This window comes from Lithobates pipiens, unplaced genomic scaffold, assembly GCF_037356315.1.
Source record: "Lithobates pipiens isolate NorthernLeopardFrog02 unplaced genomic scaffold, aLitPip1_a1.2 Scaffold_27, whole genome shotgun sequence".
Classification (NCBI taxonomy): Eukaryota; Metazoa; Chordata; class Amphibia; order Anura; family Ranidae; genus Lithobates; species Lithobates pipiens.
The window spans coordinates 6,957,427-6,970,969 of NW_027507788.1; the positions used below are offsets into that span (position 1 = coordinate 6,957,427).

A 13,543-nucleotide genomic window follows, 5' to 3' on the forward strand; every position below is an offset into this window, starting at 1 on the left:
AATCAGACTCTCTATTAGAACCAAAATTCTAAGTCTTTATATACAGTTAAAGAGGAGATTCCCCCCTCTTGCTCATATTACTCTAACAATACAATTGTAACCAGAAACCTAATTAACATGAGCTAGTTTACTAAATCATTTACCCAGACTAGGTGACTCAGAGACGTGACCTTTAGGACAGTGTCAGAGAAGTACTTACCGAGGCCAAAATGCCGAGAGCGGTTCACCCTTCACTAAGCGCAGTTCGCCCCCTGGAGGTGATACAGGGAGTGAATGGCACATAGATGCACAGGCTACCCAGTTGGCAGGAGAAGCCTTGCGTGAAGGTTATTGTACTGACCAGCACCTATGCAGAGACTGGCAGATGGGATAAACTGCTGACAGAAAGTCCAGAACCAGAAAGAGGGTCATACACGTGAAGATCTGTAAAACACAGGCTGAGGTATTGGGGTCTGGGAGACACAAGGCAGGTCCGGGTCACAGACAGAGGGTCAAGGCAAGGAGGCAGGTCCGGGTCACAGGCAGAGGGTCAAGGCAAGGAGGCAGGTCCGGGTCACAGGCAGAGGGTCAAACACAGGAGATAAGCGGAATCCGTTTAACCAGCCAGAGGTCAGGTACAGGAGAAAGGCGAGTCAAGATCAATCTGGGTCACAGCAGGCAATCAGGTACAGGAAACAGGATCAAAGTTTTAACAGGAAGCTGAAGACAAACCAGCAATTTGAGCACCAGAGCAACTTTTATAGGCAGCCCAAGGGTCACGTTGAGCGTGCGCCAGTGTGCATGTGCGTGCGCCAGAGCACCGTTCCACCGCGCATTCGCCGGAGTGCCTTGCCGCTGGGCATACGCGCAGGAACACGGCCGAAGCGTCTGGAAGGATTATTCTCCTGACAGACAGATGTGTGGTCACCGAGCTTCACACATTAGTATAAACACAGGAAACCTTCTCACAATAGCAGGAGCTAATTACAATTAACATTAGAAACAGAGATCACCCCCCCCCCCCCCCACCAGCCTAGTAGTAGGCAACAAACTATAGTAGGAGTAGACTGTTCAGCTCCTACCCAGTTCTAGAGGCCAATGTAACCAGCTCTCTCAACTAACATGTGCTGGGCCATCATTGCCATTCTCCCTGCTTGCCAAATGGCTGATCCCACCCCCCAGTGTTGTCCACACCAAGAAAAACTAACTGTGAATTTAAAAGTGATGGGCAAATTGAATGCTTCCTCTGGGAAAAAAAGGAACTAAAGTGCCACCTGAGCTGCTGCACTGGATAGTCCGAGGCAGACAGATGGAATTACCGCTTCCTTGACTAGACTAGACTACAGTAGGTGTTCAGGGGACATCTCCACCCAACTCTTTGAAGGGAAAGGACGTACACTGGGACTTAGTGGTCATGTGACCGCAAATAAACGGTCAGCAAAAAGATAATTATGTAGTGATTTCCAATAAACAACATCTAAAAACAATCTACTGTAAGCAGTGGTGGGACAAGGTCATTCGGTGCCCAGGCCAGGGCGAAGATGAAAAACTGCTCCCCCCCCCCACCGCTGTGAAAAGCTACAGTGCCTACAGACGATGGGATCTATACAAATGCATCAGTGACAGTGCATTAACCCCATTCCTGCTGCATATTACCAATACCATTGCTAATTAAACAATGCCCCATTGTTTAGAGACCGCAGACAAGAGATCCATGCAGTCTCACCAGTGCCCATCAAATGCAGCCTACCGCTGTGCCCATCAATGCTGCCTCACTGTGCCCATAATCACAGCCTCACTGTGGCCATCAATGCCGCCTCACTGTGCCCATAATCACAGCTTCTCCGTGCCCATAATAGCAGCCTCTCTGTGCCCATAATTGCAGCCTCTCTGTGCCTATAATCGCAGCCTCACGTTGCCTATAATTGCACCCTCACTGTGACCATCAATGCCACCTCACTGTGCCCATGATCGCAGCTTCTCGGTGCCCATAATAGCAGCCTCTTGGTGCCCATTATCGCAGCCTCTCAGTGCCCATGATCGCAGCCTCTCGGTGCCCATAATCACAGCCTCTCTGTGCCCATAATGGCAGCCTCACTGTAACCATCAATGCCACCTCATTGTGCCCTTAACCGCAGCCTCTCTGTGCCCATAATTGCAGCCTCACTTTGCCAATAATCACAGTCTCTCTGTGCCCATAATCACAGCCTCTCTGTGCCCATAATCGCAGCCTCTCTGTGCCCATAATCGCAGCCTCTCTGTGCCCATGATCAAAGCCTCACTGTGCCCATCATTGCCACCACACTGTTCCCATCAATGCCGCCTCATTGTGCCCATAAACGCAGCCTCTCAGTGCCCATAATTGCAGCCTCTCTGTGCCCATCAATGCCGCCTCACTGTGCCCATGATCAAAGCCTCACTGTGCCCATCATTGCCACCACACTGTTCCCATCAATGCCGCCTCATTGTGCCCATAAACGCAGCCTCTCAGTGCCCATAATTGCAGCCTCTCTGTGCCCATCAATGCCGCCTCACTGTGCCCATAATTGCAGCCTCTCTGTGCCCAAAATAGCAGCCTCTCAGTGCCCATCATTGCTGCCTCCATGTGCCCAATGCCGCCACACTTTGCCCATCAATGCCACCTCACTGTGCCCATAATCGCAGCCTCTCTGTGCCCATAATTACAGCCTCACTTTGCCTATGAATGCAGACTCACCATAGCCTGCCCTAGATCACACAGCGGACATCTTCCGCAGCACTGTGTGTCACATAGCTGGGTCTGTGTGTGTGTGTGTTCGGCGGCACCGTAATAAGGTCCCGACCCCCCCAGACCGGCTCTTATGCTAGGCAGAACACCGATTCAGTCTGCTACCACATGCGCCCCCGAACACACACACACAGACTCAGCTCCCTGACACAGAGCGCTCCCGGCTCTGTGTGACAAACAAGAGGAGGAGGTGGGAGGGGAGCGCTGCAGCCACAGAGCAAAGCGGCCCCAGGACAGGCGGTCTGTAGCGTGCAGCCTACCGCTGTGCCCATCAATGCTGCCTCACTGTGCCCATAATCACAGCCTCACTGTGACCATCAATGCCACCTCACTGTGACCATCAATGCCGCCTCACTGTGCCCATAATCACAGCCTCACTGTGCCCATAATTGCAGCCTCTCTGTGCCCATAATAGCAGCCTCACTGTTACCATCAATGCCGCCTCACTGTGCCCATCAGTGGCGCCTCACTGTGCCCATAATCGCAGCCTCTCGGTGCCCATAATAGCAGCCTCTCTGTGCCCATGATCGCAGCCTCTCTGTGCCCATAATAGCAGCCTCTCTGTGCCCATAATTGCAACCTCTCTGTGCCCATAATCGCAGCCTCACTGTAACCATTAATGCCGCCTCATTGTGATCATCAATGCCACCTCACTGTGACCATAATCGCAGCCTCTCGGTGCCCATAATAGCAGCCTCTCGGTGCCCATGATCGCAGCCTCTCTGTGCCCATAATAGCAGCCTCTCTGTGCCCATAATTGCAGCCTCTCTGTGCCCATAATCGCAGCCTCACTGTAACCATTAATGCCGCCTCATTGTGATCATCAATGCCACCTCACTGTGACCATAATCGCAGCCTCTCTGTGCCCATAATCACAGCCTCTCTGTGCCCATAATCACAGCCTCTCTGTGCCCATAATTGCAGTCTCACTGTGACCATCAATGCCGCCTCACTGTGCCCATAATCGCAGCCTCTCTGTGCCCATAATTGCAGCCTCAAGCTCATCGCCGCCACCCGCTGCCCCACCAAGACAGGGTAAGTGCTGGGCAGACAGCAAGTGGGCGGGGGTCACACTGGCGGCATTCAAGGGCACAATGGTAGCATGTAATGGGCACCCTAGCATCATTTATTGGGCACACTGGCAGCATTTGATGGGCACACTGGCAGTATTTGATGGCACAGTGGGAGCATTTGATGACACATGGGCAGCATATGATGGGCACACTGTCATTTGATGGGCACACTGGCAGCATTTGATGGGCACAGTGGCAGCATTTGGCACAGTGGCTGTGTTTGATGGGTACAGTGGCTGATGTTTTTTTTTTTTTTTTTTATTCAGTTTGTTTGCGCCCCCCAAAAATTTTGAGCACCAGCCACCACTGGGTCTGGTGCGTCTAGGGTTGCCACCTCATCCCTTTAAAACTGAATACATATGAATAGGTTCTGTATCTGATTCTGGTGGTAATTAAACCCTCTTGGTGCCTTATCTGCATTCAATTAGCCTCAGAAAGGTTAAAGGGATGAGGTGGCAGCCCTAGGTGCGTCCCTGTTCTCCATTTCAGAATTTTTGCCTAAATTCGGCCCTGAAATGGAACCAAAGATGCACAGGACTCCTGTGGCATTTGCTCCGCAGCCGCCCCGGAGATGGGTGAACCAGCTCTATTGAGAGCCGGTCACAGTCTCCTGACATGCGAATTCGATTGGGGGAAAAGCCACATCCAATTCGCACTAGTGTGAAACCAGCCTGATGGATCGCGCTGTGTGGTGGTTAACTATCCACAGTACTTACATAGGCAAAGCATTTAAATAAATGTGCTTCTAATGTGATGACGGGCAACAAGTAGTTAAATCTCTCAGCAGCAAAACTATTTAATCCCCATTGAAGGCCCAGGCTGAAAGTCCTCCTTGTTAATTCTGGGTGTAGCAATATGGCGGATCTGTGAGTGCCTGGTCAGGTAAGGCTGTGGGTCTCTCTGTGCAATAAACTGCAATATTGGTGGTTAAAGCACCTTCAGCTTGGGGAAGTTAAACTGGCCACACATTATAAAATCGAATTGTACAATCTCCTTTAGATGAATGAAAATGATGTAATATGAGGACAGGCCTAAACCGTCCCTTCAGGCCCATGCAATTCAGTCATATTGTATAGTGCAGCCATTCTAAACCAGGATTCCTCCAGAGGGTGCCAGGGGTTCCTTTAAACTGTTGCTATTTGAACTTCTATTTGATGGTGCCTGCATAGTTCAAGGTCCAACACCATTTGACAGAAACTGATCCCTTTTTAGCTGGCTGTTGGCCATTAGCAACTAATGTAATGGGGCATTCTTTCCACTGGCCGCCCATGCAATGGAGGGGGGGGGGGGGCATTCTCTCCACTGGCCGCCCATGCAATGGAGGGGGGGGGGGGCATTCTCTCCACTGGCCGCCCATGCAATGGAGGGGGGGGGGGCATTCTCTCCACTGGCCGCCCATGCAATGGAGGGGGGGGGGCATTCTCTCCACTGGCCGCCCATGCAATGGAGGGGGGGGGGCATTCTCTCCACTGGCCGCCCATGCAATGGAGGGGGGCATTCTCTCCACTGGCCGCCCATGCAATGGAGGGGGGGCATTCTCTCCACTGGCCGCCCATGCAATGGAGGGGGGGGGCATTCTCTCCACTGGCCGCCCATGCAATGGAGGGGGGGCATTCTCCCCACTGGCCGCCCATGCAATGGAGGGGGGGGGCATTCTCCCCACTGGCCGCCCATGCAATGGAGGGGGGGGCATTCTCCCCACTGGCCGCCCATGCAATGGAGGGGGGGGGCATTCTCCCCACTGGCCGCCCATGCAATGGAGGGGGGGGCATTCTCCCCACTGGCCGCCCATGCAATGGAGGGGGGGGGGCATTCTCCCCACTGGCCGCCCATGCAATGGAGGGGGGGGGGCATTCTCCCCACTGGCCGCCCATGCAATGGAGGGGGGGGGGGCATTCTCCCCACTGGCCGCCCATGCAATGGAGGGGGGGGGGGCATTCTCCCCACTGGCCGCCCATGCAATGGAGGGGGGGGGCATTCTCCCCACTGGCCGCCCATGCAATGGAGGGGGGGGGGCATTCTCCCCACTGGCCGCCCATGCAATGGAGGGGGGGGCATTCTCCCCACTGGCCGCCCATGCAATGGAGGGGGGGGCATTCTCCCCAGTGGCCGCCCATGCAATGGAGGGGGGGGGCATTCTCCCCAGTGGCCGCCCATGCAATGGAGGGGGGGGGCATTCTCCCCAGTGGCCGCCCATGCAATGGAGGGGGGGGGCATTCTCCCCAGTGGCCGCCCATGCAATGGAGGGGGGGGGCATTCTCCCCAGTGGCCGCCCATGCAATGGAGGGGGGGGGGGCATTCTCCCCACTGGCCGCCCATGCAATGGAGGGGGGGGGGCATTCTCCCCACTGGCCGCCCATGCAATGGAGGTGGGGGCATTCTTTCCACTGGCCGCCCATGCAATGGAGGGGGGGGCATTCTTTCCACTGGCCGCCCATGCAATGGAGGGGGGGGGCATTCTTTCCACTGGCCGCCCATGCAATGGAGGGGGGGGGCATTCTTTCCACTGGCCGCCCATGCAATGGAGGGGGGGCATTCTTTCCACTGGCCGTCCATGCAATGGAGGGGGGGGCATTCTTTCCACTGGCTGCCCATGCAATGGAGGGGGGGGGGCATTCTCCCCACTGGCCGCCCATGCAATGGAGGGGGGGCATTCTCCCCACTGGCCGCCCATGCAATGGAGGGGGGGCATTCTTTCCACTGGCCGTCCATGCAATGGAGGGGGGGGGCATTCTTTCCACTGGCTGCCCATGCAATGGAGGGGGGGGGGCATTCTCCCCACTGGCCGCCCATGCAATGGAGGGGGGGCATTCTCCCCACTGGCCGCCCATGCAATGGAGGGGGGGCATTCTCCCCACTGGCCGCCCATGCAATGGAGGGGGGGGGTATTCTGCCCACTGCCCGCCCATGCAATGGAGGGGGGGCATTCTGCCCACTGGCCGCCCATGCAATGGGGGGGGCGGCATTCTCCCCACTGGCTGCCTGATGAACTTTTTTTTTTTTTTCAAAGGCTTCTCTGGGGTTAAAGGGTTGAGGAACAGTTGGTATATAGTGTATGGTCATCTGGGCACATGGGCCTAATGCTCACCATACATGTTACAATCTAACTGCCCAATAATTTTGCAATCTCCTTTTATGGTGGCTATACTTTATCAATATGATCAATATGATGTGGTTGGGTTTTTGTTGGCTGCTCAGTACAGATCAATTAAATTATTGTTTTTAATTGTTTTCTTTTTACAATGACTAATGGATCATATTTTCAGTCGATCACAAGGTGCACAATAATACTTTAAGCGTTGCATCGTTCCGTATATTTAATGATTGCTGGTTTGAGAACCTTCCTAAGAGATCCGATAACCAATTCTATTGTACTGCATAGTAGTTGGCAGATATAAAAGATTGCGCACTCAGATTGTAACGTGTGTGTGTGTGTGTGTGTGTGTGTGTGTGTGCGCTTTTACAGGCTTCTGCACACCTTTAAAACTAGTAGAAAGACGCCAGTACGAATGACGGGGCTGAAATTTTACTAATTGGTGGAATCCTTCTATAAGCGGATCTGTTTGCAGGAAATGCACTTCAACCGTTTAATTATTCATGTGATTCTGATTATGTTTTTTTGCAGAGTTTGGTTGCTGACCCACCCAGAGGGACTTCTCATTTCCTCAGCTTCTGGTTGTAAAGGTGTCGGGATGGAGCCTGGCCCGTCCACTGCCACCCTGGAGCAGAGAGAAAAGCTCACCGATCATAATGACATTATGAAAGATTGTATTATTACAGGTGGGGTTCAGCACATGGTCTGGGGGGGGAGGGAGGGGGTTGTGTTTCTAGGGTTTAGGTGGTGCACAGCTCTGCTGGGGGTGTCGCGTCACATTCGGCTACCCATCACACTTTGCTACCCGCTGGACTGCGCATGCGCGACGCCGCCATATGCGTTCCAACACTGATGATCTGCGCTTGCGCAGAATTTTGTGGCCGCACCCCTGAGTTCAGGTTCAAGCCCCACCATCCAAGTGGACATAGAGTTAGATTACAATTATGCCGAGCGCAGCGAGACCGTGCCCGAAGCGTGCCGAGGAAAGCGAGCCCGCAAGGGGCCCTGTGGCAAAGTGGTGTCTTGCAACAGTGTTGGAACGCACATGGTGGCGTTGCACATGCGCACTCCAGCGGGTAGCAAAAAAAAATGTGATGGGTAGCCGAATGTGACATGATAGGGGTCCCAGATATTTGCAACCTCCTAAATCCTCATTAAACTAAGCTTCTTTATCAGCCTCTGCCTATTACAGAAGACTGGATCTGCACCATGGAAAGATTCCCTTTGCTACAATGTTGCGAAATACTTGCCAATCTGTAACTTATTTTGGTATTAGAAGATTTTATATAAGACTGTAGAATCCTAAAAGTAACTCCCAGTAAGAAATTGTAAATCTGATTTCAAACCCTTGTCATCTGCCACCCCTGTATTGGATAAACCATTGGGCGTTGAGTTGTTGTCTTCCAATGACCCAGCCAAGGCTGGAAAAAATGTCAACGTGCCAGTTACCGCCAATTACCATAAGTGGGATATTATACCTCCTATGGTCAAAGGTTCAAAGAACTCCCGGATCATCGCACCTAGATGAGGATGTTGGGCATTTTTTTTTTTAAAACCAAGGCCAATAACATTTGAGTTGCCCCCCTTTTTGTGTTTTTAAATAGACTCCATTCCACTCTTCTAGGAGGACTGTCTACCGAATTTTGGAGGGTGTCTGTAGGAATTTGTGGCCATTTGTGAGGTCGGGTACTGTTCTTGGATGAGAAGACCTGACTCACACTCAGCATTCCAATTCATCTCATAGGTGTTCGGTAGGGATGAGGTCAGGACTCTGTGCAGGACAATCTATTCCTCCACACCATGGTCAAACCATGTCTTTATGGAGCTGGCTTTGTACACAGGGTCACAGTCATGGTGGAAAAGTGAAGGGTCTACCCCAAACTGTTTCTACTAGGTTGGAAGAGCACGATTGTCTATAACAGGGATATGCAATTAGCGGACCTCCAGCTGTTGCAGAACTACAAACCCCATGAGGCATAGCAAGACTGACAGCCACAAGCATGACATCCAAAGGCAGAGGCATGATGGGATTTGTAGTTTTGCAACAGCTGGAGGTCTGCTAATTGCAGATCCCTGCTCTATAATGTCTTTGTATGATGGCGTATTACCAGAACCCTTCACTGGGTGGGGGGTTCCACATACTTTGGTCATATAGTGTATATAGAATAATTCTGTCTTTTTGTCTTAGGTTTGAAGGAGCTGTACTTTTCTGAAACTCTTTGTGATGTCGCCATACGGACTGCAGAGAAAAGCTTCCTGTGTCACAGGTAAGCCAGAAACCTAAAGATCTATCTCCACAAATCGTATGTTGTCCCCCCCCCCCCCCCCCCATTTTATTTAGTTTTAGATGGAGTGGGAGGAGTTTAGAGCCTTTTTTTTTTTTTTTTTTATATTACCATCTACTACAAGCGCTAAACTTATTCTCCCTTAGAGACGGTGTCAGCAGGAAGTAAGGATGGCTTTAAAAGACTCTTGGATGTGCATCTTGGTGAACACAATATACAGGGATATGGGAAATGACTATTGACATGTATACAGGTTGAACTGGATGGGCTAGCTTTTTTTTATTTTATTCAACCGTAACTGCATCTCTATTGGAGAGATTACCCCCCAGAGATAAATCTCCCCAACCGGGACAGCAATGAATGTTTAGTAGGTTTGGGGGGGGGGGGAAGTGTCAGAACTTCAACAATGGTTTGTAGTGCCATCTGAGCCTTCCTGTGCTGGTCACATCTGCTCACGCATTCAAATTAAAGGGAATACCTGATAAGACATCTCGGCAGTGAAGAAGATGGAAGACTCATGAGGTGTATTACATGATCTCAGATTTAGGTGAGTATTTGGGGTATTTGGGGAATTGTTGAAAAGTAGCGGTGCATTAGATCCTCTTCAACTGACAATACAACATTATCTGTCCTTTTGTGTGATTCAGCAAGTGTCCTCTTATTTCTTCCAGGGTGGTCCTGGCCTCAGTCAGTCCTTACTTCAGGGCTCTCTTCACGTGTCCCATGAAGGAGGCTGAGCTCGGGGAGGTTTGTCTTTGGGATGTCCCCTCTTCTGTCCTGCAGACCATCCTGCACTACATCTACACGGGGGAGGTCCATCTCACTATGGACAATGTGGAGGAGCTGTTCATCCTGTCCGGCCGCCTGCAATTAATGGCCATTCAAGATCTGTGCAGCAGGTAAAGACTATCTGGTGGCTCACTTTATAGTATAGCACTACCCCCCCAACCCTGTATTGATTTATGATAATGTTGATTGTGTCTTTTGAGCTACAAGACGGCAAGTCTGGCCTAAAGGTCCTGTCTCTGAGTCATCTAGGCTGTCTAAAGGATTCCTAATTGGCTCATGTTAATTAGGTCTGGTCACGGGTGTATTTTCAGAGTAATATGAGCAGGAGGTATGCACCTCCTTTTACTGTATATAAGACTTGTATTCCTTTTCAATAAAGTGATTCCTGCTTGACCCTCAATACAGAGCCTCGTCTCGTACTTGGGGGAGAATTATCCGTATGGCTTTCTTGTTTGGCTGATTGGAGTGTTCGATAGCTGCCTTTTTGTGTTCGGGTATGGAATGTCCTAAACTACTTTAACCCCTTTCATACTCGGGGTGTCATTACACTAATCTTCCCTCCTATGCCTAACGCTAACCTTTCAAATAACCCTAATGTCTTCCCTGTAACCCTCACGCAATGTTATTGGTTTGATAGTAATGTCCTGTTCCATTCTCCTTTCTTTACCTAGGTACCTTGCAAAGAGGATCGACAATGAAAACTGCCTTTCGATTTTTAGATTGGCTCACAGTCACAATCATGGAATCCTCTTGGAAGAAACCATGAACCATATTGGTCGGAATTTGAGCTCCATATGTGGAAAAGAAGACTTTTTTCACTTGGAGATGGACGAACTGGTCAACATCCTTTCTTCTGATGACTTGATCATTGACTCCGAACTCGCCGTCTATAACATCGCCCGCTCCTGGTGGGAATTTCGCACACAGAAGGACAATCCTCTTTCCCCAGAACTGTTGAAGGTCATCAGGTTACCACTTCTGACTCCAGACCAGCTGGAAAAGGTCAGCAGGGACCTACCCAGTGACTACTCCCCTCTCCAGCCTGCAACAGGAATCCGCTTTCGCCAAGGGATGTTTGAGGAGAGAATAGTTTGCATAGACCTGATGGCATTAGAAGAAACAGACCCAGTAGAAGAGGATTACTATTGGAAAGCCTACGATCCAACAACGGACTCTTGGGAGAAGCTCCCCTTTTGTGACTATTTAGATACTCCGGGAATTGTATCTGTAGGATGTTCCTTATACGTTTCGGGTGGGTATAGAGAAGAAGGTCGTGCTTGCAAAGCCCTGCACAAGTATGATTCTGTATTAAATGAATGGAAAAAGCTCCCTTCTATGACCCATCCAAGAGCTTGTCATGGCTTCCTAGCCTACAGAAACATGCTTTATGCTTTTGGAGGACTCAACAGCAGACCCGCAGACCCAAAAAGCAAACCCACAGACTCGGTGGAATGCTTCAGCGTGTTGGACAATAGTTGGTGCGATGTGTCGAGCATGCCCAAGGCTCTACATAGCTTTGCTAGTGCAATGCTAAAAGGAAGACTATTTGCTATAGGTGGGATGACTCGGACATCCATAGACATTTTACACTATCGGGGATTCCATATTTACAACATACTAACCGACGCTTGGAGCCAGTTTCCTCTCTCTATGGTCTTTTCAGCTGTCGGCGCTGTGACAATGGATGACAAGTTGTACGTCATTGCAAGTTATGACACCAGACACATTCGTAATTCACATGCAGCATATGATGCATATCTTATGTACAATGAAGAGTCCAATACCATTTCGAAGAGCTTCTGTATGGATCATCTAGGGCAAATTAGTCGTGGTAGAATTCCACCTGTCCTACAAAGCACTTCTAGCGCTGCGGTTGTACGCTGGAAGCGCAGGATTTATATAGTGGGAGGGAGCGAAGATGACGGTATGAGTGACTATAAGATGTACCACTGGAGCCCCGGTGAACCTAGGTGGACTTTATGCGAGAAAGAACTCCCTTTTCTGTTTACTGATTTTGGAAGTGCAACCTTGCAGGTCCCCCCGAAACGCCTCTTCTCCATCATTCCTGGTAGGAGATCAAACTACGTTTTTGGAAGTCATGGCGAGGAGGAGAATGAGTCGGAAGAACCATGGTGTGAAGATTGGTAGCCAAGTGTTCTGCTGAAAAACGTATACATAAAGTAAACTGGTGACCACAGCAAACAAAACCCACCCAAAGGACAAAACTGGACACTTGAGTGGTGCTTAAAGTGAGAAAAGTGGATTTAGCCTATTCTGAGCCTTTCACCCGGAACAGGCACACAATAAATCAAGTCAGAATCGATCAGCAGGCTTTTTCCAGGTCAGCGGCTCTGAAAAAGGGTTGAACAAGTGCCAATTTTATCATTTGAGGGAGGTACATGGCTAAATATTCCCCCCCCCCCCCCTCCCCGTTTACAGATTTGAATTTTATCTGTCTTCAATTTGTGTATAAATAAAATAATATTGAATATACTCTGGTCTTCTGTATTTTTAAAGGGAACTCTTTTAAAGGTTTCCTATTAAGCCACCACCTACCAGTTCCCACCTGTCCTATAGACAAATGGTGGCCACGCGGGGACCCCTCTAAATCCGGATGGATGTCCAGTGACATCCTCCCCTGAAATGCACGTGCACGCTGCGGCTCAATCTTTTACCTATGTCTTCCATTTACATATTCATAAACTATACGCTGGAAGAAAGTTTGTGAAATGGTAACGTTTGTTGGTAAAATAATTTGCATAATGCTGATCATATTTACACACCTCTACATCTAAAAACAATCTACCATCAGGCCAAAGACTATGGGATGATGGTGTGGCTTGGAGGTAAATAAAAGTTGGTTGGTCACAATTCTTTTCCCAGCAATCACCCACCTTGCCATGTGGCATATGCATTGCCATACCAGTTCACCTACTAGACATGTGCACAAATTGTTGTGGTTTGTTTGTTGTGGTTTGTTTGTTGTGGTTTGTTTGTTGTGGTTTGTTTGTTGTGGTTTGTTTGTTGTGGTTTGTTTGTTGTGGTTTGTTTGTTGTGGTTTGTTTGTTGTGGTTTGTTTGTTTGTTGTGGTTTGTTTGTTTGTTGTGGTTTGTTTGTGGTTTGTTTGTTTGTGGTTTGTTTGTTTGTGGTTTGTTTGTTTGTATTATTTGGGAATCGCCCAATTTTGTATTTTCGGAATTCTGAATTTCCGAATAATGAAAATAGAATAGAAAATGAATATAACAAATAGAATCTAAGTAAAACGGAACAAAATAGAATGGCATAAAAGAATATAACCATCTTGTGACATTCGAATTTCAAATGGAATACATTTTGAAATTGAATAGAATTATAAAATAAAATAAACTATAATAGAATTGCAAAAACAATAGAATAGAAAGAACATAACCATTTTCCAAAATTAAAATGGAAAATAACAGCATAGTATAAAATAGAAAGAATATAACCGTTTCCTGAAATTCCAATTTTGAATAGAATAAAAAAAAAAAATTAAAAGCATATAACCATTTTCCAAAATTCAAATGGAATCAATTTG

General features: G+C 49.1%; 1 protein-coding gene across 1 annotated transcript; it reads left to right on the forward strand.

The window, feature by feature from the left end:
• The first annotated feature begins 7,447 nt into the window (after positions 1–7,447).
• LOC143933458 (kelch repeat and BTB domain-containing protein 8-like) lies at positions 7,448–12,480 on the forward strand. Its single transcript, XM_077456362.1, has 4 exons — positions 7,448–7,599; positions 9,102–9,180; positions 9,870–10,097; positions 10,659–12,480. Exons 1-4 carry the CDS (start codon positions 7,512–7,514, stop codon positions 12,133–12,135), a joined length of 1,872 nt encoding a protein of 623 aa, XP_077312488.1. The 5' UTR covers positions 7,448–7,511; the 3' UTR covers positions 12,136–12,480.
• The last annotated feature ends 1,063 nt before the right edge of the window (positions 12,481–13,543 follow it).